At 57.8% G+C, this 23,123-nt stretch overlaps 2 protein-coding genes across 5 annotated transcripts; one reads left to right on the top strand and one right to left on the bottom strand.

Annotated features, from left to right (window-relative positions):
- Positions 1–421: 421 nt before the first annotated feature.
- ANKRD52 (ankyrin repeat domain 52) lies at positions 422–17,495 on the top strand. Of its 2 annotated transcripts, XM_060024983.2 has the most exons (29): positions 422–527; positions 836–919; positions 1,381–1,459; positions 1,659–1,729; positions 2,769–2,969; positions 3,496–3,583; positions 3,698–3,840; positions 4,144–4,356; positions 4,622–4,700; positions 5,012–5,126; positions 5,253–5,335; positions 5,446–5,563; positions 5,785–5,853; positions 6,040–6,180; positions 6,260–6,340; positions 7,699–7,810; positions 8,019–8,090; positions 8,341–8,542; positions 8,800–8,887; positions 8,964–9,081; positions 9,632–9,851; positions 10,052–10,139; positions 10,247–10,330; positions 10,440–10,585; positions 10,802–10,884; positions 11,075–11,157; positions 11,351–11,442; positions 11,894–12,048; positions 17,343–17,495. In XM_060024983.2, the coding sequence occupies exons 1-29, from the start codon at positions 501–503 to the stop codon at positions 17,451–17,453; spliced, it is 3,246 nt and encodes a 1,081-aa protein (XP_059880966.1). In that variant the 5' UTR covers positions 422–500; the 3' UTR covers positions 17,454–17,495. The 2 variants fall into 2 exon arrangements, with proteins under 2 accessions (XP_059880966.1, XP_069397306.1); XM_069541205.1 differs by lacking the exons at positions 5,253–5,335; positions 5,446–5,563; positions 5,785–5,853; ... (14 more) ...; positions 11,894–12,048; positions 17,343–17,495 and having other exon boundaries at positions 5,012–5,130.
- SLC39A5 (solute carrier family 39 member 5) lies at positions 17,467–23,067 on the bottom strand. 3 transcript variants are annotated; one of them, XM_060024986.2, is made up of 12 exons: positions 22,990–23,051; positions 22,225–22,329; positions 21,568–21,922; positions 21,179–21,362; positions 19,990–20,152; positions 19,662–19,831; positions 19,293–19,433; positions 18,817–18,913; positions 18,559–18,729; positions 18,276–18,356; positions 17,948–18,138; positions 17,467–17,721 (listed from the first exon to the last, which is right to left on the bottom strand). In XM_060024986.2, the coding sequence occupies exons 3-12, from the start codon at positions 21,849–21,851 to the stop codon at positions 17,578–17,580; spliced, it is 1,626 nt and encodes a 541-aa protein (XP_059880969.1). In that variant the 5' UTR covers positions 21,852–21,922; positions 22,225–22,329; positions 22,990–23,051; the 3' UTR covers positions 17,467–17,577. The 3 variants fall into 3 exon arrangements, with proteins under 3 accessions (XP_059880969.1, XP_059880968.1, XP_059880967.1); XM_060024985.2 differs by having other exon boundaries at positions 22,225–22,294; positions 22,990–23,045; XM_060024984.2 differs by lacking the exon at positions 22,225–22,329 and having other exon boundaries at positions 22,990–23,067.
- Positions 23,068–23,123: the final 56 nt, after the last annotated feature.

Genomic DNA, 23,123 nt, shown 5'->3' with positions numbered 1-23,123 from the left:
CCAAGTCTTTGGGGATTCTGAGGTGTGTAATCGTGGACGGGAGGCGTTAGCTCGGAGGAGGCATTTTGGGCTGGGTGAGATCGGGCCAGCCATTTGGTCCTCAGGTTGCAAGGCACCGCAGCAGGGCCGCGGCCTGAGTTGCCGCTAGGGTTTTGTGGAGAATCCCCCGGGTCGCCACACTGGAGCGGAGAGCACGGCGCCGCTGGCCTGGGGAGCCGGGTAACCAGCGGCCGAGGTTGGGGTCACCCGAGCCTATGGGACCGCCAGGGCGGGGCGGAGGGCGCCGCGGCCTGGGGCAGCCTGCGCGGCAAGCGCCCTGCGGCCGGGCCCAGAAGGGCCGCCAGGGAGCGCTGCGGGCTCCCGCTCCCGCCCCCTGGTAGGCGGGGCTGCGCTCTCCCCGCAGCCGCCGCCGCAGCCGCCGCCTGGGCCGCCCCGTGTCCCCGGTGGAGCCGCTGCCGCCGCCGCCGGGAGCTCGATGCGGACGGAGCCCGGGCCGGGCCATGGGGATCCTCAGCATCACGGACCAGGTCAGCCCTCCTGCCCTTGCTCGCTTCCTCCTTCCAGGGCCCGACGCCGCCGCCACGCGAGCCCAGGGATGTGCGGCCTAGGCTGGGCCCGAGCCCGGGGCTCCCGCCCCGCCCCACGCCGCGCTCCCCTCAACCAAGCCGGTGTCCTTGGGGGCCTGGTGACCGGCGGGGACACCGCGGAAGCCTCCTGCGGCCAGGACCCCAGAGCAGAGTCCCTCCAGCGTCGCCCCCCGCCCAAACCCGGTGTCCCCCACCCCACTCCCCGGTTCCGCTCCGGCCCGTTCCCTGAAAACCGGTTCTCCCTGCAGCCGCCCCTGGTCCAGGCCATCTTTAGCCGAGATGTGGAGGAAGTGCGTTCCCTCCTCTCGCAGAAGGAGAACATCAATGTGCTGGTGAGTTGAGATCAGGGAGGATGGCGAGCCGGTAATCTGGGCCCTGGTGTGCAGGACCCCTCCCCACCAATGGGGCGGCTCCGTGTTTCCTCGGCTCGGGTGAGGCCGCAGCTCTTTCCACCCTGGGATGGGCAACTGCTCTACATTTGGGGATGGAGAGCAGGTCAGGCTTAGAGCAGAGACCAGTAGGGCTGAGGATGCCCAGAAACGGTGTTCTCTTCTGAACCATCCGTGTCTGCAGCGCCTCCACCCCTCCTGGCAGAAGGAGACTGCTTCGCGGGCCGTGGCGCCCACCCCCTGACTCCACCCTCCCTCGGTGCTTGCTTTGACCTAGGACTGGGGTTTAGGAGGCTGCAGAACCTGTGGGAAGAGGTTGTGGGGAAAGGCCTGGAGCACGAAGACTTGGGCTTGGGTCCTGGATCGTTCACCCCTACAGCTGCTCCTCTTCTCTGCCTTCCTAGGACCAAGAGAGGCGAACCCCACTTCATGCTGCTGCCTACGTAGGCGATGTCCCCATCCTCCAGTTGCTACTGATGTCAGGTGAAAGTAGGGAGCTAGAAGGTGTGGCAGCTAGGGAGGGGACCTGAGGGAGGAGCCTTTTTGTCGTATCCAAGGATTGTCCTCTGGTGCTTGGTCCAGGCAAGCTTCCGTCTCCATCCAGATTCTCTGGCCTGATTACTGGCTTTCTTCCCCACCTGCTCTCCACCTCCCACCAAAAGAGCATATTATATCCCCACAGGTGCTAACGTCAATGCTAAGGACACACTGTGGCTGACCCCTCTTCATCGTGCTGCTGCCTCCCGAAATGAGGTACTGGCCTCCCACCTCTTTTCTCCCTTCCAAAGAGGATGACTTGGTTAAAGGTTGGAAGATAAGGGTTGGAGAGCCTTAGTCCTCTGCCCTACAAGTTGGTCTATCCCCAGGTCCAGAGGAGACCAGACCTTGGCCCCTCCCTCCTACCCCTAGAACTGGCTGGTAAGGGGGGGCTGAGTGTTGCTAGCTGATGTGACGTCAGGGGAGAGCTTAACACTGGGCTGGCAGACTGCAGGGGGCCCTGCTGCCAGGCCTTAGTGACTCATCCCTCCCTGGGGGGCCACCATGGAGTCTGATCCCCCTCTGGGCACTGAGATTTCTTTCCTTGTGATGGAGGGATGGGGGTGGTGATTTGTTGCATCCCTGCCCCTCAAGCAGCATGAAAGTTGACACCACAAGGCTCAAACATGCCCCATCAGTTGGGTCCCTCAACCCTGAAGAGTGGGAAGAGATGACCTTCTTCTTGGCTTGGTAGTCACTTCCCTGGCTCCAGCCACCAGGGGGAGGGACTGAGGCCAATGGGAATGGGGTGGGTGGTGAATAGGAGGGGTATTTTAGCCTGGGTTTTGGAGAGGAGCTAGTATCTGTTTGCTTACCTAGGTAATGGAAATGATTCTGATGCATATGGAAGGGCTGAAGGGGGGTATCTGGGGATTAATGTAGCGGGAACATTTATCTTTCCTAAAAGTGGTAGGGGATTGGGATCCTCTACATGTGTGGATTTGCTTGGTAGTGGCTGTATATATGGGTGAAGATGTTCAGGGTTTGGGTTATGAACAATATCGGGTGGCTTGAGGAGGAGATCCACGTTTTCCTCAGCAAGGGAGGGAAGATTTTAAGCTCTAAGAAGTTCCAGAAGATGGAAAGTAGGTATTGAAAGGCTAGGTATGTTGGAAAAAATGAGGAGAGACTCTCTGCCAGGGGAGTGGGGAGATGGGGTCACATGTGCTGTGCTGACCTGTTCGCCCCTCCATTTCCTGTTGGTTCACCTCCTGCTCCCCCTCTATCTTCTCTCCTATCGCCTGCTCCTCAACAGAAGGTGCTGGGATTGCTGCTGGCACATTCAGCAGATGTGAACGCCCGGGACAAGCTGTGGCAGACACCATTGCATGTGGCCGCTGCCAACCGGGCCACCAAGTGTGCTGAGGCTCTGGCACCATTATTGAGCAGCCTCAACGTGGCTGACAGGAGCGGGCGCAGTGCCCTGCACCACGCAGTGCATAGTGGGCATCTGGAGGTGAGGACCGCTCCCGTCCACGCCCAGCCTCGTGCCTTCTTCCTTCCCTTCCGGCTCACCTTCCCCTGCCTCCGGGCCATTAGGCCTGGGGAGCAGCCGCCCAGATGATTATATAAACACTTGGGCTCAAGCACCAAATGAATGGTTGGGTTGGATGGAAATTCTTGACTTGGACCTCAGGAGGGTGGTAAAGCCTCTGAAGTTGCATGGAAAATGTTTGCATACGTGGTTTTTTCTGAAGCGAGAGTCCGTGTCTTTCAGCACACTTAGAAGACTTCAAAAGAGTTTAAAAACCACCGAATTACCTGAAGAGACTCCCTTAAGTTTATCTCAGACTTCCAAATCTACCTGGGATCTCCTTAGTGCCTGCTTTCTCTGTTCCCTCTAGTTCTCCAGATTGTTCTGCCCAAAAACAGAGACATTAGGCTGCCTCAGCCTTTTCAGGTGCTAAGGGCTCTGCCCCTAATTAGGTATGTTGAAGGCATGAACCTGGCTCTAAACAGGTGTCTTTCATGTCCTGAAACAGACGGTGAACCTGCTCCTCAGTAAGGGAGCCAGCCTGAATGTCTGTGACAAAAAGGAGCGGCAGCCTCTGCACTGGGCGGCTTTTCTAGGTGAGAAGAGAATCACGGGGAGAACAGGATTTGGGATTCCTAGGGCAGGGACGGAGTGCTCAGGGCCCTAGAGTTCACCTTCCACCTCCTTGAGAGCGTACTGTCTTTTCCCAGGGCATTTGGAGGTCCTGAAACTGCTGGTGGCACGGGGAGCAGACCTTGGCTGCAAGGACCGCAAGGGCTATGGGCTGCTCCATACAGCTGCTGCCAGTGGCCAGATTGAAGTGGTGAAGTACTTGCTACGGATGGGGGCTGAGGTCAGGGTGCTGAGCACGGGGTGGGGCTGGGGGTAAGGGCAGGGAGCTGGAGGTCGGAGTCTGTTAGGGAGATAGGAAGGCACTGGGATTGCTGGTGTGGTTTGGGGAGGTCGGGAAGATGTGGTGAGAGGATCTGAGCAATGCTTGTCTTAAGCAGTAGTGCCCCCAGTCTTAGGGTCTGGAACCTGAGGGGTCTGAGGCAGTCGTTGGATTTCTGGGATTCTCTAGGCTATCTGTGCTGGCTTCCACTTTGTTTAAACTGATATCTCCCTTATCCCCTTACCCTCACCCCTGGAAATCCAGATTGATGAGCCCAACGCTTTTGGAAACACAGCTTTGCACATCGCCTGCTACCTGGGCCAGGATGCTGTGGCTATCGAGCTGGTGAACGCAGGAGCCAATGTCAACCAGCCAAATGACAAGGGCTTTACACCACTGCATGTGGCTGCGGTCTCCACCAATGGCGCGCTCTGCTTGGAGCTGTTGGTCAATAACGGGGCTGATGTCAACTACCAGGTGCCTGAAGGGATGAGTCTGAGACCAGTGGGGAGAGGGGCCTGGCTCTGGGGGTGCTGACCATATCTTTTGTTCTGGATAACTCTATGGGGAATGGTCCGCTTGCGTCCTGGGTTGATCAGTCCTTCCCAGGGGCCCAGGAAAATGTGGGCTGAGAAGATGTCCATATGATCACCCCGTCCTCAGAGACGTGTCCTTTGGAAGGGGGAACAGGGCACTCTCCATGCTTTGCACTAGGAAAAAAAAAAATGCCATGTTTCCACAGAGCAAAGAAGGGAAAAGTCCTCTGCACATGGCAGCCATCCATGGCCGTTTCACCCGCTCCCAGATCCTCATCCAGAATGGTATGGACCTGGAAGACTTTGTGATCTCTTTTCCCCCCTCAGAGAACTCAACCCTAGAAACACCTTTTCTTCCTCATTCCACCCCCCACCCCATCTTCCAGTCAGGATGGGCACCTGAAGCTCTGAGCAAGACACCTGTGGAAATGGCCCTGCTCTGCCTGCCTAGCCCCCTCAGGCTGACAAACGAGATAACACGTGTAGAAGGCTTAGCCTGGCCCCTGGCACGTAACAAGCACTCAGACAGTAGCTAACTAGTGTGAGTGGTCTGAAGCCAAAGGTCTGAGTGTGTGGGTGTGCGTCCCCCCTTTCAGGCAGTGAGATTGATTGTGCCGACAAATTTGGGAACACGCCACTGCACGTGGCCGCTCGCTATGGACACGAGCTGCTCATCAGCACCCTCATGACCAACGGCGCGGATACCGCCCGGTGAGTCCGGACCACTGACCCCACTTCCAGGCTGCCTCAGATCTAGGCTGGTGGGAGGCCACAGAAAAGAGGTCTGCATCTGGTCCCTCCTTGACCCAAGGACTGAGTCCCTCCCCTTCTCCCCAGGCGTGGCATCCACGACATGTTCCCCTTGCACTTAGCTGTTCTCTTTGGATTCTCTGACTGTTGTCGTAAGCTTCTTTCCTCAGGTATGAGCTAACTGGTTCGGGGGTTGGGCAGGTGGGCAGGAGAGCAGAGGCCCTTCCCGGCTCTGCTCAGAGCCCTCAGATGGGATCTGTGGGCTGTTCTGCCCCTTCAGGTCAGCTGTACAGCATTGTATCCTCACTCAGCAATGAGCACGTTCTTTCAGCTGGGTTTGACATCAATACACCTGACAACCTTGGCCGTACCTGTCTTCATGCTGCTGCTTCTGGAGGGTGAGTTTTCTTCCCTCTGTCTCAGGCCTTGAGAAGGAGGCTGGGCAGGGGTCTGGGCCCCTTCTTCTTTCCTGCCCAGAGCTCCCCCCCTCACAGTGAGAGCAGTGGCAGCAGAAAGGGCTGTCCAGTTCCATCCTCCTTCAGCCCCTCCCTGGGGAGAATCCTGTGGCTTCTCCTTGAGCCCTCTTTCTCCCCTTAACCTGCATCCTCCTTCCTTTTAGGAATGTTGAATGTCTTAATTTGCTGTTGAGCAGTGGAGCTGACTTGAGGAGGAGAGACAAATTTGGAAGGTGTGTTAATGTGCAGGAGTATATATACATAAGGAACATCCGATCAGAGAGACAAGTGATGGAGGGCAGGGTGGGGAGTTGGAGACTAAGTGAGGAGAATATTACGAAGCAGCTTTGGACTGCACATCTGGTTGCATTTGGATCTGCCCCCGATTCTTTTACCCACCCTCCTTCACTTCTCCCCAGGACCCCACTGCACTATGCAGCCGCCAATGGCAGCTACCAGTGCGCCGTCACACTGGTGACCGCCGGGGCAGGCGTCAATGAGGCTGACTGTAAAGGTTGCTCTCCGCTCCATTACGCTGCCGCCTCCGACACCTACAGGAGGTGAGGCGCCCGCTTTGCTCTTCTCAGCCCCACTCTCCTCCCTGAGCGCCCCCCAGACTTCTTCACTCTCCTCCCCCAGGGCGGAGCCCCACTCATCTTCCAGCCACGATGCTGAAGAGGACGAGCCACTGAAGGAGTCCCGCAGGAAGGAGGCCTTCTTGTGAGTAGCCGAGGAGACCCCCGGGGTGTGCTTTCCCAGCAGTGTCAACTCTGGCCCTGTTATTCTCCCACCACCACCCTGCTGCTGCTTTGCACCCTGAGTTTAGTCCTGGACCAAGCACTGTGGGTACAGACAGAAGTAGGAGACATAGTTCCTTCCTTCAAGGAATGGATGGTCTTCTTGAGGGAATCAGAAAAGCTAAACACAAATTCATTTGCTTATTCCACGAGCATTACTTGAGTATTTACTTAATAGGTACCAAGTAATGTGCTGGGTGGTAAGGATAGAAGATGAATTACCCCAAATTTCTGTACTGTATACATTCTAGTGTAAGATGTTAATAATAGGGGAAACTGGGTGAGGAATTTATGGAAACTGTATTATCCTCACAATTTTTCTGTAAGTCTAAGACTGTTATAAATAAAGGGTTTATTTATTTTTTTAATTTATTATTTATTTTTTTGTGGTACGCGGGCCTCTCACTGCTGTGGCCTCTCCCCTTGCGGAGCACAGGCTCCGGACGCGCAGGCTCAGCGGCCATGGCTCACGGGCCCAGCCGCTCCGCGGCATGTGGGATCTTCCCGGACCAGGGCACGAACCCGTGTCCCCTGCATCGGCAGGCGGGCTCTCAACCACTGCGCCACCAGGGAAGCCCAAGGGTTTATTTATTTTTTTTAAAAGATATTTAAAATCCAAGAGGCTCAACTATGTGATCTTTGGCAAGTAACTTAACCTCTCTGTGCCTCAGTTTCCTCAACCATAGTAGAGATAAGAATGATAGCTATCTCAAAGGATCAGTATGAAGATTAAGTGATTTAATACACGTGAAGTGCTTAGAACAGTGTTTGACACATTGTAAGTGTTAAATGCTGTATCAATATTTCTACTAGTACAACTACTACTGAGCTATAAGAGTGGTGCCGGGGAATAGAGGGGAGGAGGCACCTAACTGGGAAGTTTGGGGAAGGCCTCCCAGAGAAGAGGATTCTGGGAGCGAGTATGAGATGAGTAGGCCTTTTCAGGCGGGCTGGGAGGAGAAGGCAGGGGTCAGTATGCCTGGAGGTGGGGGGAGAGTGTGTCGATCACAGGTTGGTAACTGATAACTGTGCTCCAGGTTCTCTAGGAGGGCATTCAAAGGATAGAGGAGGGCGTTGAAGCAAGAGTGGTTCAGGGCAGACCTGGAGGTGGTAGGTCTGGGTCTGGGCTTGAATGGGCAGGAGTTAGCCTACCAAGAGTGGGGGATGGGTGTTGGCCAGCTAGGCCTGGAGGGGCTCCCTTGCCCTCTCCTCTGCTCCTCTCAAACTGTGCCCTCCCTGGCTGGGCCTGTCCCCTCCTCACAGTCTACTCCTGTCCCCCAGCTGTTTGGAATTCTTACTGGATAACGGTGCAGACCCCTCCCTGCGGGACAGGCAGGGCTACACAGCCGTGCACTATGCAGCCGCCTATGGCAATAGACAGAACCTCGAACTGGTACGTGTGGGACCTGGCCTGGGGGAGAGGAGCAGGGCAGGGCACAGCACACAGTCTACTTTGGTATCTGTGGATTCTCAAACCAAGGGGTGGTTGAATCAAATGTGGTCTCTAGATCCAGGGGCTTTGGGGGTTGCTGTGGGTGGGGTCAAGGGGTAATATCTTGGGAATACCAGAACCTCAGCACCTACTATTCTGTCCATTGCAGCTCTTAGAAATGTCCTTTAACTGCCTGGAGGATGTAGAGAGCACCATTCCAGTCAGCCCTTTGCACTTAGCTGTGAGTCCCAGGTCTTTTCCTCTTGCCTTCCTTGTCCCTACCTGCCCCAGGCTGGCACACAGGTATAAGCACGTGTGAATCTGTCCTTGCTTCTGCCTTCTTGTGGGGATGTCGCAAGCAGGCAGTGGTCTGGAGAGGGGCCCAGGGAGCTCACGGGGAGGCCTGTTGCCTGGAGTCTCCCTGTGGGCCCCAAGAGCAGAGTGGGGACAGTGTCCCGAGCTGTATCCATTGGTTGCCTGCACCCCTCCAGGCCTACAACGGTCACTGTGAAGCCCTGAAGACACTGGCCGAGACGCTGGTGAATCTGGATGTAAGGGACCACAAGGGCCGGACCGCGCTCTTCCTGGCCACTGAGCGAGGCTCCACTGAGTGTGTGGAGGTGCTAACGGCCCATGGCGCCTCTGCCCTCATCAAGGAGCGCAAGCGCAAGTGGACACCCCTGCACGCTGCTGGTGAGTGCGCCCTTTGGGCTGCTCCCTCCCCTCGTCACGCCAGGCCTCCTCCAAGACTGGTCCCCAGATCCCTCCTGAACCCTGAGGGGACTGGGGTTGGGATGGAGTAGGGCGAGGAAGATGGAAACTGCAAGTTCTAATTTGTAGCCTCCTATCCCCCAAGATTTCTCCTTGCCCCAGGTCTTCCCATAACCTCCACCCTTCACCTGGCCTTCTTGCCTCGACCATGCCCTGACACAGACCCCCTCTTCTCCTAGCTGCCTCTGGCCACACTGATTCCCTGCACTTGCTGATCGACAGTGGGGAAAGAGCTGACATCACAGATGTCATGGATGCCTATGGACAGTGAGTGTCGGCCAGGGGTGGGGTGCAGGGTTCCCATCCCTGCCAGGCCCTCACCCTTTTCTTGCCCCCTCTGTAGAACCCCACTGATGCTGGCCATCATGAATGGCCACGTGGACTGTGTACATCTGCTGCTAGAGAAAGGATCCACAGCTGATGCTGCTGACCTCCGGGGCCGCACTGCCCTCCACCGTGGGGTGAGTGAGCTCCCGGGTAGGGTCACTCACAGAAGGGCCTGGACGCGGGAGCACGACAGTAGGACATTAGATTGTCTAGCACGTGGGCCAGGATCTTGTGCCCGGGCTCTCAGTGGGCCTTACTGTATTTGCTCCAGGATGAGTAGCTGACATCGGCAGCTGATCTCCCTGATTACCTTGCTCTGTAATCACATACAGCCACCTGCTCACCACCCAGACTCTGCCCCAGGGTACCCAGCTGGCCCTGTCCTGTTGGATAATGATGCCACGGCCTGGTCCTTCTCCACCATCGCCTGTCCTAAAGCTGCCTCCTCCTCATCCCACGGGATTCTCTGACTCAGTCTCCCACTACAGAAGGCCAGGATTAACTCTCACCACCCTGATTGTCAGTTGGCATAGAGTCAGGGAAGGAGATGCTCATCCCTAACACTTAGAATCATTGCTGTAAAGACGAGGATTGGAGCCCTGGAGTTGGTTCCTGCTCCTGGGCCAGCCCCAGTGACTGGCCGTTGGAAAGGGAGTTCCAGCCACACCCCCATGTCTCCCACAGGCAGTGACTGGCTGTGAGGACTGCCTGGCCGCCCTGCTGGACCACGATGCATTCGTGCTGTGCCGAGACTTCAAGGGCCGCACGCCCATTCATCTGGCCTCAGCCTGTGGCCACACTGCAGTACTGCGGACCCTGCTGCAGGCTGCCCTTTCCACAGACCCCCTGGATACCGGGGTGGATTACAGCGGATACTCGCCCATGCACTGGGCCTCCTACACTGGTGTGGCTCTGGGGCCTTTGTAGGCACAGCTGTGTGTGTGGGGTGTAGGGGAGGGCAGACAGGGACTAGTGGGTTGAGGGAGGGACCTGGGTTGCTCTGGATCTGGAGGTAGAATGGAGTGTTGAGAGATGGCACAGGACAGATGGAGGGGACCTCGTTGTCATTTCTCTCCATCACCACTCTTCCTTCCTCATACCCAGGACATGAAGATTGTCTGGAGTTGTTACTTGAACACAGCCCGTTTTCATACCTGGAAGGAAACCCCTTCACTCCTTTGCACTGTGCAGTGTAAGTCCCTTCCTATACCGCAGCCCCACTCAGGGGTCTGTGACCTGGGCTTAGGACAGGCGGTCCATTTCCCCTGCCCCTCTTGCTGACCCTTCCTCTTCCCCCAGAATTAATAACCAGGACAGCACCACAGAGATGCTGCTGGGAGCTCTGGGTGCCAAGATTGTGAACAGCCGAGATGCCAAAGGACGGTGAGTGGTGGGAGGCTTGGGGAGAAACCTCCGTTGCCTCTGGCTTCCTCTTGCTGCTCAGGAGAGAGGGCCTTCCCTGTTTCACTCTGCCCTGACCCCCTCCCCACAGGACCCCTCTTCACGCCGCTGCCTTCGCGGACAACGTCTCTGGGCTCCGGATGCTGCTGCAGCATCAAGCCGAGGTGAACGCCACTGACCACACTGGCCGCACCGCGCTCATGACGGCGGCTGAGAATGGGCAGACCGCTGCTGTGGGTGTGTAGGGGCCGCGTGTGGAAGGGAGGTGCGCCCCTGGGTTTTCGCCAGACGGGTCAGCCCTGCCTGTGGGGTTTAGGAGGCAGGAGGCATGTCTTTGGATGTTTCACCCTCTGCAGATGGGGTGCAAAGGGTATGCAGACAGGAGGGTGCAGAGCCAGGCCGGCACGGCTCTGGAAGGGAGCGTCAGCCCCCTCTGCCTCCTTTCTCTTGTAGAATTTCTGCTGTATCGAGGGAAGGCAGACCTTACTGTGCTGGATGAGAACAAGAACACTGCCCTCCACTTGGCCTGTAGCAAGGTACCACCGGCAGTGCAGGTGGGGCTGTGTAAGGGGCTGGGCCTGGTGACTGGAGAGAGGGCCCGGCAGAAGTCAGGATTGTCCAGACTGTCTGACTGGTGGGATAGCTTTCTGTCCTCTTGCTGCCCCCTCAGCTCCTATTGTCATCCTTCCACTTCACAAGTCTTCGCTCTCTGTCCCTCTCCCTCAGGGCCACGAGAAATGTGCCCTCATGATCCTGGCAGAAACCCAAGACCTTGGCCTTATCAATGCTACCAACAGTGCGCTGCAGATGTGAGTGCCCTGGGGAGGGGGCTCTTGGCTAGGGGGCGGGGGGCAGGAGAGGTGGGTGAGGAAGTTGCAGCCCATGTTCCAGGGGCCCTCTGGAACTCACAATGTTCGCTCAGCAGCGTTGCGACTCTGGCTGAGGGCGGAAGGGCAGCTTGCCATTGCCCCGACTTCATGCTCCTTCTTCCTTTCTTCCAAGGCCCCTACACATTGCCGCCCGGAATGGTCTAGCTTCTGTGGTGCAGGCCCTGCTGAGTCGTGGGGCCACAGTGCTGGCTGTGGATGAAGAAGGTGGGTGGGGTCTGGAGCTCCCTGCCCCTCCGGGCTTTGGGGTCAGGGACATTCATTCTTCAGGAGGTGACTTCTTAAGCTTGCTGGTTAATAAACTGGATTTTCTTCCCAAGGGAACTCTTCAGAGCAGGGACCCAACACCGATACGCTAGAGTCTCTGAGGGGAGTCTGACGGCACTAGGTGGAGCCAGCAGGTTCCTCAGGAAGACCTCCTGCACACCTCAGCCTCCCAGCCTCCTGTCCCCCAGGCTGGCTCTGTTCTTTACCCCAGTCTGGGACAGTCTGCCTGTCAGCCTCCCTGGGCCCTTATAGCCCTTGAGTTCTGACCATGCTGGGTGCTTGCCTGCCTTGGCTCCCCTCCACAGATAAGAGAGCTCAGGGCCCAGGGGCGGGTGGATGGGGAGCCAGGGGTACAGGACCCTGGGGCTCAGTTCTCCCCTTTGCTCTGCAGGTCACACCCCGGCATTGGCCTGCGCCCCCAACAAAGATGTGGCAGACTGCCTGGCCTTGATCCTTTCCACCATGAAGCCTTTCCCACCCAAGGACGCCGTCAGTCCTTTCAGCTTCAGCCTGCTCAAGAACTGTGGCATCGCAGCAGCCAAGACGGTGGGTGGCTGCGGTGCCCTGCCCCACGGGGCCTCCTGCCCCTACAGCCAGGAGCGGCATGGCGCCATTGGGTTAGATGGCTGCTACTCCGAGTAGCCCCCTCCCGTGTCCCTCCCCCTGCCGGTGGCTTGATATCTTATTCTATTTATTTAGAAAAAGTCTATACATTTAGGGCACTTTAAAGGAGAACACGACTGGGTTGGGGGGCGGAGGGGGGAAAAAGCACTGGGGAGCAGCTGCTCACCCCTTTGCCACACTATCCTGGCCTGGCAGGGGTCTGGGACCAACAGGGAGCACCCCAGGCCCTTGGTACCCCCAGGGCAACCCCTTCTGCCAAGTGTCCCAAAATGATCGCTCGATGCCTGGCTCCCCCTCTCTTTTATCCCCTCTCTCCGGTCTCCCTTTCTGCTGCCAGCTGCCCCCACTCTTCCCGTTGACTCTCCTCTCTGTCCCCTTCTCCATGCTCCTGCCAGGCAGATCCCCACCTCTTCTTCCATACCCATCACTGCCTCCCTGCTTGGCCGGCCCCTCCATCCCCCCTCCATCCCCGCAGCAGTGAGAAGCCTTAATTTCTGGTACTGTGTGAGCACTCTGGGGGTGTCCCCCTCCCCCTTCAGGGGCAGCTAGCGGACGAGGGGGGAGGGTATTTAGCACTGGGGCCTGGAGCTTTTCCCCCACTTCTGTATCCCATCACCCCCAAAGTTCAAATGCAAAACACTTGAAGCAGCAACTACTGTACCTGGGCCCCAGTCCTGCACGCTCCCTGGCTCCTCATATGCAAATCAAGGGCTGGTCCTGCCCCCACAGCCTGCCCCGCCCTGCTTCCCTCCCCCTCCTGGCCTGGCCCCCTGACCACGCACTTTAACCTTGCTTCTTTCTTTGAACTTCTTTCCGGAGGGCAGAGCCTGTGGCCATTCCCTCTCTGGCTCTCCTCTCCCTTAACTTTGAGGCTTGTCATGAATTTTTAAGTAAGCATTTTATCCTTTAGGGGAAGAAACAAATTAATTTCCTGCCCATTTCAAAACCACAGCCCTAGTATGTCTTCTGTGTTTCAGGCATGTGTTTGCATGTGTGTGGAGGGAGGGACTGTGTTCTTCCTCCTGTGCCCCCCAATCCCACAGTTCCTCTGTGCCCCCCGTCTGCTGCCACCTTCTGTTATGTCCAAGAGTACCCACTGCCCCCAGTCACTCCTGATCTGAAGCCAAAGAGGGAGGGGCAGGGCGACTAGGGACCGTGGCTACTCGGGGACCCAGGCTTCCCCTCCGGTGTGAGGATGAAGTTCTGATCTAGGGAGCGACAAGTAGATACTGAGGCTTGGTTCCTGCCTTCCCAGCAGCGGGGAGAGAAGGGATTGAGCTAAGGGCTGCACTGAGAAGATTCCCGGAAGTCGTACCCCAAAAGCCAAACTGGGCTGGAGTGAGGAGGGGGCAGTTTTCTCTCTAAATGTAGCATTGAATTTGGCCCTGGTCCCTTCAGACGCCCTGTCCATCCATCTCCTAGCTAAGCCTCCTGGACAGTTGGACCCGCTCCCTCAGCCCAGTGTTCCCTTCCTCACACTCAATACCTCAGCCAGGGGCCAAGACACAGAACTTGAATAGAGGTCATGCTCCCTCTACCCCCCCACCCCCAGTGCATCCTCGCCCAGTTTGGCTGCCATCAGTATTGTCCCCTGAGAACTGGACAGGCTTCGTTTACACAGTACAGGGCCTCCCCCTTGGGGGTCCCTCGGTCTCCTTCCCCCACCCGTGCTTGCTTTATTCATGATCTTACCCCCTTTTCAGTTGTGTCCGCTGCACGTCTTGCCACCCTTGCCAAGGGTGGGCTGAGGGGAGAGGGGCATCCCAGGGACTCCTCCCTCCCTAACAGATACCCTTAACCATACCTCATGCTGGTTTCATGAAGCCTGGGGTGTTTGTCCAAGTCCTCATTCTTTTTGTCATGGTCCCTTTTTTATCCCCTCTCTCTCTGTGTCTTGCTCCTCCCAACGCTCAGTTCCTAAACCATTTCAAAGCTTCCAGATGACCATTATTGATGAGAAGGATTGTGCAGCTTTTAGTTTTTATTTTTGTTTTCAAAGCCAAAGGGCCTTGCAACGCCCCTCTCGCCCACCTCCCTTCGCACCCTGCCCTCCCCTGTACGACAATCAATGTGACCTCTCTTAAGGGCTGCAGCCCCCCACCTCCAGTCCTGCTGGTTCTGCAAAGCTTGCCCTTAACTTCAGTTCTCTCTCATAAAATCTTCCTGTTCCACCCCCTCCCTCTCATTTTGGTGCTGGGAATTAGGTGGCGGGGGGCAGGGGGAGCAGAGAGACGTGTCCTCCAGAGAAAACTCCTGGGGTTTCAGTCGTGTTCTCCTTTATCAATGTTCGGTGATGACAGGAAGAATCTGAGTTATTTGTCAGGAGCCCCATCGTTTTGCTAGATGAGATTTCTGGTGGCTGCCCATTCCCTGCTGCGCCTTCAGCACACGTCAGCAGTGCTGGGGCAGGTCGCGGGGAGTCCTCTGTCCCTCCTCATGTGGCTGTGAGGAGGCCAGCAGGACGAGCAGCCTCCTCTCCTTATGCCAAAGGAAATCCCACACCCCACCCTGGGCTCCCCAGCCCCTAGTGTTTTTTTTGAAGCATTTTGACCATTCTCATGGCCACTGCATATTTATTTTAATGTTAAGTTGTTGTTGTTGTTGTTTTTAAAAAGACCTCTTTGACTTAAACGGGTGTGGAGAAGTAAAGCAGGCAGAATGCCCCCCAATCTTAAGGGGGTAGGGTGGGGAGGAATCATCTCCTTCCCTTCGCCCTCCCTCTCCCCCTCCCCCTCTCCCCACTGCAGCTCTAAAGCACTTGCTTCAAGTAATAAGCACTTTTGAGAAAAGGCCTATTTTAAGTGAGGACCCTGGGAGCAGCCCCAGGTCCCAGCAAAGGAGACAGAGCGAGGGCTACATAGGAGACAGGGAAACAGATGTGTGAATCAGAGGGTGAGATGAAAAAGAGCCAGTTTTTAGTTTCTGATTTTGGGGGAGATGTTTCTGGTTGGCCGGTGGCTTTGGTAGGGTTGTGTACTATCCTTCAGAAAGACAAATGGCACAAACTGTGGGTCCCAGCACGGACCAACAGGCCCGGGTCACTGCCACTGTCCAGCGGAGACTGACGGGCCACCTCCCCACCCCGCGGCCCCCTGAGCCATAGGACTGCTGAGAACCACTGAATGTACAGCCCAGGTTGGGGTAGGGAGCAGCCCCTGGGGGAGGGGGCTTCTCCTTTTGTTTGGTGCTGTGGGGGTGGGAGAGGTGAGACTGAGGGACTGCCACCCACCTAGACATGTGTTCCTTGGGGTGGAGGGGCTGAGGAGGGCCTACCTCCCTCTCCATTCCCAGCCGTGGCCCCTCTTCCTTCCTCATCCCTATCTGTTTTGACTGTAAGTCCAGCTCACCTTTGCCTTCAATATGTAACCAAAGGAAAACTCAATACTGTTTCCACCTGTCTGCCCACCCGAGCACCTTCCGACTCCCTGGACCTAGAAGGGGAGAGGAGGCGGGGCTGGGCCGGGGGTCGTGGGGCCAGAGCGAATGGTTCTGCAGCTGTGTGCCCCCAAAACCTCCTCTGGGGTCTTGGAGGGCGTCCTGGGAGGGGGCGTGGGGGCCAGGCAGGAGGGGCTGGGAGCAGGCGTGCTCGGGACCTTGTGCACGTGAGTGTGACTTCGCCTGAGTGACGCCCTGACTGCCCCAGGGGGAGGCCCCTTCCTCCTTCCCTCCGCCATTTCTCACCTCTCCCCACACCAAGCGTTCATCCCTCACCTCCCCTTCCTGCCGCAAAGGAAAATAGCCTTACAGACCCTAGCCCAGAACCCCTCCTCCTGGGGCACTCCAGTATGGGGCCCCAGCCCACCTAGTCTGAACCCCACCTTTTAAGAGGGAGGGATGAGGAGCAAAGCAGCCCCTTCCCCTCTGACCGTGGCGGCTCCAGCCCTCCTCGGCCTTGACCCAGATTGGGCCGAGGTGCGGAATCTTTGAGGACCAAGCCCAGTGGTCTGGGAAGAGGGAGGTAGAGAGGGAAGGGTCTGACTTGGGGACCCCCTCCTCCCGACCCAACCCCTAGAGAAGCGACCAAATCCCAGAGATGGGAGGAAGCTGGGGTGGGGAGGGTCTGCTCCATGAATTACTTGAAGGTACTGACTCCGAGGCTGCTGTTGCCCACTTAGGTGTGAGGGGGACACTGTCACTGCGTTTGGGAGGGCAGAGGGTGGCGGTGACGAGAGGGTCCACCTTTGGCCCTCGCTCACTCCTGCTAGGCCCTTTCCCTGGGGAGCCTAGCCTGGCCCTCCTGCCTCCATCCCTCACTCTGGGCACCCTCTCCAATTGCACTAAAGTAGCTGTGTGCCAGTCTTACCCCACGCCAGGGTGGGGTCTCTGCTTCCAGTCCTTTCTCCCCACTGCCTCTGCTCCCATCCCGGACAATCTCCTTGTTCCCCTGTATTCCTGGATAGCTCAGCTTTGTGTGTGTGTGTTTGGGGGGTGGGGGTGGGTTCTGGCTGGAGTGGGTTTGGTAGGGGTTTGGGAAGGGCTGGGGGAAAGATGGCGGATGAAAGTCTCCTACCCCCTTCCTCCACTCCAAGCCACAGAAGCCTGGGAGGGAGGGTGCCTACTCTCGCTGCCGTGTGTCTTGCAGATGTGCCAAAACGGGGGTGGGTGGGAGGGGAGGGTGCCTGGCAGAGCAACCCCCAGGGTGGCTCTCTCAAAGCAATACAGTTCCTCCTGCCTGGGGGACGGCAAGACAGGGGAGAGGGTTGGGTTGGGGACCTGGGGGTTCCCTGTGTACAGCTGTGTATATTCAGGGGTGTTCTCTGTCTGGTACCCGCTGTGGGCGTCTACGTGTGTGTGAACCTCCCCTTCCCCGTGCCCTGCATGACCTGTGATGCTGCAGACACCACCATTCCTGTGTGCAAGGGTGCGTTGGGGGCACTGAGGGGCATGTCCCCTGTCCTGTTGCTCCCTCCATCCTGTGACCCATGTACTCGGTTGTAGGAAGTAAAGAGAACTGAGCACAATTCACTGGATTCTAGTTGAATCTTTCTCTAAGCAATGTTCCCCTTCCTGCCCTTCTCCCTGCCCTGGACTCACCTGTGGTGCTAGCGTTGGGGTCGGGGTGTGTTTCATGCTGGTGGGCAGCAATAAAGGGCAGACCTGCCCAGATGCCTGTATCCCCAGGGTGCTGAGGGCAGCAGGAAAAAGTGGGGACCTTGGTGCATTTGCCTCACCCCTCCCCTTCCTCTCTGGGCTAAAGCACAATGCTCTCCCCGCAGATGGATGCATCCTGCACCCTCCAGGCCCCTCCTCCCCATACCTGCTTTGAGCCCTCCTCCTGCCACATCCTGGTTTTCTATGCTGTTTTGGTGCAAGTACAACTGTCGTAGTCATGGCTTTGGGATGGGTTCTGTTTATTAAAATCCTGTTGCTCCTACTGGCCCTGTGTCCCGCCTCCATTCCTGTGGTTGGGGGGAAGGAAGGGCAACCTGGACGCCTTTCCACTGGCCCCCATCAGCCATCAGAGACCAGAGGCCACAGCTGCTCCTCCAGCAGGGCTATGGTGAGCATGAGGCCACCCCCCAGCAGCAGCCCCAGCCCCTGCAGTAGCACATGGAGCGTAGGGAGGGGCCCAGGTGGACGAAGCAGGGCTGGTAGCTGAAAGAAAATAACAACATCAGGATCCTGGCCTTGTCTCTGCTCCTAAAACAGGAGAGGGAGATGTCAGCAGCTCTCCCCCACCCAAGCTCTTCCACACCCCTGTTTCTCATGTAGTCCAGCCACCCTTCTGGGGGGCCAAGGGGGAAGCAGTGGGACTGACACTTCCCTCTCCTCTACACCCACCCCGCTTCCCTTGGTTTCTCCGCACTACCCCACACCTCACCATGTCCACAAGGGCCACGTAGAGGAAGACCCCGGCAGTGACCCCAAACACCCAGGGCGTGAGGGGGACAGGGCCCAAACTGAGCCCCACCCCCAGGGCTGCACCCCCCAGTCCCAGGACTCCGGACACCAGGCTCAGCAACAGCAGCCGCCGGAAGGGCAGCCCTGCCTGGAGCAGCATCGCGAAGTCACCTGTGGGGAGAGAGGACGGGGTAGGAGGGAGTACGCCAGGGCTGCCCCTCACCCACGTCACCGCCAGCCTCCAAGTTCCACCCCTTGGAAGTCTCTCCTTTCTGGAGTCGACCCCACCCCGCTCCTGCCATTCCTACCCAGTTCATGGGGCAGCTCGTGGCAGAAGACTGCTACGGTGGTGCTGAGGCCACTGGAGAAGCCATCAGAGAAGGCAGCGCCTGGGTGGGCAGGATGGGAGGTGGTCAGTCTGGAAGGAAGCTCTCCCCGGAGGAGGCTGGGGCCTGCATTCCCTCTGTGGTCCTCCCATTCCCCGCCCGCCCCCCACATGGTAGCTCTCTCCCTGCCCCATCCAGTAACTAGGAGGCCTACCCTCTCCCTCCCTCCCCCATCCTTCCCCTCCCTCCCTCCCCCGCCTCACACCTATGGCCAGCCCATCAGTGAAGTTGTGCAGACCATCCCCCAGGAGGACCATCCACGTGATATTGGTGCCACCGCTACCCTGACATCCATGACTGTGGCCTTGGCGCCCAGGAGGGGCCAGGACTGCTGGGGGCTGGCTGTCCTGCTCCCTCTGGCCCTGAGCCCCTGGCTCTGTGGGAAGGAGGAAAAGAGCCGTGTTGGTGGCTGCGAGTGAGAGCTGGGAGCCAGGGCCCGCTCTTCATGTCCTCCGCCGGTCACCTGGAACTGCCTGCAGGGGCCGAAGCACCATCCCACTGCCATCCTCTGGGTCCAGGTTTGGAGTTCTGAGATCCTTTCTTTTTCGCTGGCAGCACCTCTGAAATGGGAGGGTGTCCCTCCTGAGGGAGGAGGCAGCAGAGCTGGGGGCTAAGGAGCGGTCAGGCTGCCAGCAGGGAAGGTGAACACCTGGTCCCACCTCTGCCACTTGGGGATGTTCTCTGGCCTCTGCTCTCTTCCCAGGCTGGCACCTCTCTGTTTCTTGTTGACTTGAACTCAGGAGAGGAGGCCGTTTGGCCGGAAGTCCTGGGTCTATGCTGAGGAGCCCCAACCCACTCCCTGTTAGCTGTCAGGTCCTGCACAGTCAGGCAAACGTCAGAGCCAGGAGCGCACTTGGCCCCTCACCTCCTGGCTTGAGTGGCCAGTTCTTGGCTAGGACTCTGGTCTCGGCAGGAAGAAGACAAAAGGGTGTCACTCACTGGCTTGAGCCCTCGTCGCCGCAAAAGCCCTAGCATGTTCTCCAGGACGAAGAGAAGAAAGAGACCACCAAGCACCGACAGTCCTGGCCCCAGGTCCTCCTCTGGCTGCCCGCCAGGTCCAGCATGCTGCCCTCCTTGCGCCTGACAGAGAGGTGGTCAGGGCAGACTCTGGAAGCACCTGCACCCGACAGCATCCCCCTCCTGAGATGGTGGAGAGAGGTGGTGAGCCTTCACTCATACGCTCTACTAGAAGGCAGCTGTGGGCTGAAGCTGGGGTGGGAGAGAGGATGTCCTATGACTGGGAACACACTGGCTCCATGGAGGCTGTCCACCCCTAGGGCAGGGGGACAGGAAAGGGGCTTCACGTACATGTGGCAGCAGGTGTAGCAGGGCGTCCCCACAAAGAGTGCCCACGGCCAGGGCCCCCAGGAAGCCCAGCAGGGGCTGCAACAGATGAGGTCCCAGGAGCCGCAGCAGCAGCAAGGAGAGGGGAGCAGGCAGGCTGAGCAGCAGGACCGCCAGGGCACTATGAACCAGGGCTGGGGAGAATCAGGGGCTGAAGTTAGGCATGGCTGAAAGGGAGGCCTTAAAGGGAATGCTGCAAGGGGAGGCGGGACCCCAACGAACCCCCTTCCTTGGCTTGAGCCCCACTCCCTACAGGATTCAGGTGCCCCACCACTTGCTCTCCCCTACTGACCAGATAGCAGATCCCCTGGGGGTGTTGGAGCTGGGGCCCGGATGCAGACACGGCTGTCAATCTGATAAAGCAGGGCTGGACACAGCAGAGCAAACTGACGAGGGGTCAGAGGAGCAGCAGGGCTCAAGCCAAAATTGACCAGCAGCTGGGAGCCATTCAGACACTAGGGAAGTGGAGTTGGAGGTCACACATTGGGGAATTGCTGAGAACTGTGACTCAGATCTTTAATGTCTGCCCTTCCATTGCATGGGCTCCTGGGTCTCTCCCAGGGTCCCCTTTGCTCACACTGGCAGGTGCATCAGGGACTCGGAACAGTTAGGTATAATCAGTGTGTGTTAATTATTAGTGAATATTCAAACCAATGCAAACATTCAGTTCGGTACAGATTGGGTGCTAGTGAACAGCGCCATCATCTCCCTCCCTCCCAAGCCCCTGATGTCTCATGAATTTGGTGATGGAATTGGTTGGACAACTAGAGTCCTCCATTGCAGAATCTTAGAAGGAAAAGAACCTAAAATGCCATGCTGCCGTCCTCTCAGCAGCCCTGTCACTCGTTCAACCAGCCTTGGCTGGAATGCTTCCTGGGATGGGGTGCTCACCTCACCAGGCCTGTTTCAGGTTGGCTTTGGCTGCCCTCTGGTGTACATGGAACAAGTTCACCGACTTTCTGGATGAAGACAGCCATCTGCCGCCTGCAGGCCGCGTTCTCCAGATAACAAGCCCCAGAGGCTACCCTGGGCTGCTTCTCTGAATTCTCTCCTTTGCCAAGTGTGGCCCCTAAACCAAGTCTTGGAGCTTGGGGTATGGGTTTATCTACTCTGAGCCCAGAGGAGACATATTTCACTACTGGAATAACATACCCTAAGATCACACCTGGATTTTTTTTTAAGTAACCATTTAAAATGACTTTTTTTGGTGTGGTACGCGGGCCTCTCACTGTCGTGGCCTCTCCCATTGTGGAGCACAGGCTCCGGACGCGCAGGCCCAGCGGCCATGGCTCATGGGCCCAGCCGCTCCGCGGCATGTGGGATCTTCCCAGAACAGGTCACGAACCCGCATCCCCTGCATCAGCAGGCGGACTCTCAACCACTGTGCCACCAGGGAATCCCCAAATGACTGACTTTTTAAACATTTCAGGCCATCTAAATGCCATGGCTCCTTTTCCCTCGCTACAGATCATCAGACTCACATCCTCATTCAGATGGTCAGCCAGTGAATGGTCCAGCAGCAGAAGCCTGTGAAAGAGGCCCAGGCCCGATGGGGCTGGCCCATGGGGTGGTGCTGGGGCCTCGGTCTCCTCCAGGTCACCCCACCCAGGGGGATGCAGGGGCAGCCCTGCCCAGATGTCCACACTCAGCTCGGGGTCCTGGGGCCTGGAGTGGATGGATAACAAAGTCAGACTTACTCATGTTCTCTCAGAAAGGGGCTGTGAAAGGATGTAACGAATCAGGTTCTGAAAAATCTGTAATTCCAGGAATCTGATTTTAGGAAGCCAGAGCTAGGCAACCGGAGGAGACTGATCCAAGTACTGAGAAGAGCTGGGGTGTGACATTTTGGGGTGGGGAGAGGGGTTAGTACCTGTGCGTGGAATTGTCTCCAGCTGGGGGTGTAGCCTGACCAGCTGGAGGCCCGTGGTGTCCCAGGTGGAGGGCCTGAACTCGGCCTAGCCCCAGGCTGTGGAGAAGCCTCGCTAGGCCCCCTGCAGTCAGTGTCCCATTCTCCCCATACAGGCCAAACAGCTGGGCCAGGTAATGGTTCTGCTCCTGCTCAGCAGGGCCAAGGTAGGGGGCTGAGCCCCCTACCCAGCCCAAGGCCACCCACACACACAGGCCAGCCAGCAGATGACTCACTGGGGGCCCCATTATCGGGGGGACAGGGTTAGAGGCTCTGGTTCCGGCTTCTACTCCTCCAGGAACATTCTGAGGACCGTGCCCTGGAAGAACAAGGAGGAGGGGCTGGGGCTCCTGCCCTGCTGTCCAGCCCAGGGCCCGGGGAGCCTGCACTCCTCACACCGCCCCCTCCTCGAACGCTGCAGCGGCAGCCTCCTTCCTTCCTCCCCCTTGCCTCCTTCTGAGCAGCCTCTTGCTTCCCAGTTCCTAGAACACCTTCCCTGAACCAGAACACTCCCCTCACCTGATCCAGAGCTGACCTGTCCCTGTCCCTCCCCTATCCCCCAGACCCCACCCCTCAACCTCACCCCACCTCTCTATCCCCCCTCAATCCCCAGGGCCTCACCCCCAACTGGCAGTGTGAGAGCCGTCACCTCAGGTCCCCATGAGGCCTCGCTGTGGACACTTAGAGGTTCCTGGGTTGTGGAGGGGAGCCAGGCTCAGCCTCCAGCTGCCCAGGTAGATCGGAGGCCACGTCAGATAGAGGGCTGGGATGGACAAGCCCCCACTCCTAGCCCACCTGCCTGGGGGCGGGGCCAGAGAGGTGCCAGTGTGGGAAGGCTTACATCAGAGAAGAGTTAATGGTTCACTGGTCTCTGGGGTGGGGGTCAAAGGTCAGTCTTGGCTGGGCCCCTGAGTAGGGAGGGGCCACCCTCTGCCCCTGAAAAAGCCACATGGCCAAGGAGAACCAGGGCCTGGGCTTTTCTTCTAAATAATTTACACCCCAACCCAGGTGGTACCGTCTTAGCCTCTCCCTGCCTACACTCCCACCTCACCTACCTTACATATGGCATCGGGTTTCATTCATCTCCAACCCCCATCCCCACATTCCCTGGGAAGGTTGGACCCAGGTGTCCCTAAGCTGGAGAGGAGGGTAAAGAGGCAGATAAGTGGCAACCCCAGATGCGTGGGGAAGAAATTGTTTTTAGCACTTCCTCATCCCAGAAGAGTAAGAGCCAGACCTCTGGGAATCTATGACCACGAGAGGGGGGACGCTCTGGTGGGAAGAGGAAAGGAGTATCTGGGCCTCCTCAGATGTCTGACCTGGCTTAAGGTTGGGGAGCACAGTCTGACTGGGGTGACCGGCCCAGGGGGTCGAGGTCGGCATTACCTGACAGCAGGAAACAGGAAGGACGCCCAGAGGAAGGGGGACACAGTCTTCTTGGTTCCAGCTGTAGGGGGTAGGCAGGCAGGCGGACAAGGGTCACCAGCAGGGAGGGGGCAGGGGAGGGGCACTACCTTAAA

This window comes from Delphinus delphis, chromosome 11 (genome assembly GCF_949987515.2).
Source record: "Delphinus delphis chromosome 11, mDelDel1.2, whole genome shotgun sequence".
Taxonomy (NCBI): domain Eukaryota; kingdom Metazoa; phylum Chordata; class Mammalia; order Artiodactyla; family Delphinidae; genus Delphinus; species Delphinus delphis.
The sequence above is the reverse complement of the archived record's forward strand: the minus strand, read 5'-3'. Positions and strand labels throughout refer to the sequence as shown.

What these genes read in the sequence shown, in the direction of transcription:
- ANKRD52 (XM_060024983.2), top strand. Translation starts at nt 501, where the DNA reads ATGGGGATCCTCAGCATCACGGACCAG. An exon ending in ACTCCTTTGCACTGTGCAGT is followed by an intron (nt 10,140 to 10,246) that starts GTAAGTCCCTTC and finishes CTCTTCCCCCAG; the next exon opens with AATTAATAACCAGGACAGCA. An exon ending in AGCCGAGATGCCAAAGGACG is followed by an intron (nt 10,331 to 10,439) that starts GTGAGTGGTGGG and finishes CCCTCCCCACAG; the next exon opens with GACCCCTCTTCACGCCGCTG.
- SLC39A5 (XM_060024984.2), bottom strand. Translation starts at nt 21,851, where the DNA reads ATGGGGCCCCCAGTGAGTCATCTGCTGGCTGGCCTGTGTGTGTGGGTG. An exon ending in CTGACCATCTGAATGAGGAT is followed by an intron (nt 20,153 to 21,178) that starts GTGAGTCTGATG and finishes CCACTTCCCTAG; the next exon opens with TGTCTGAATGGCTCCCAGCT. An exon ending in CCCAGGGGATCTGCTATCTG is followed by an intron (nt 19,832 to 19,989) that starts GTCAGTAGGGGA and finishes GATTCTCCCCAG; the next exon opens with CCCTGGTTCATAGTGCCCTG.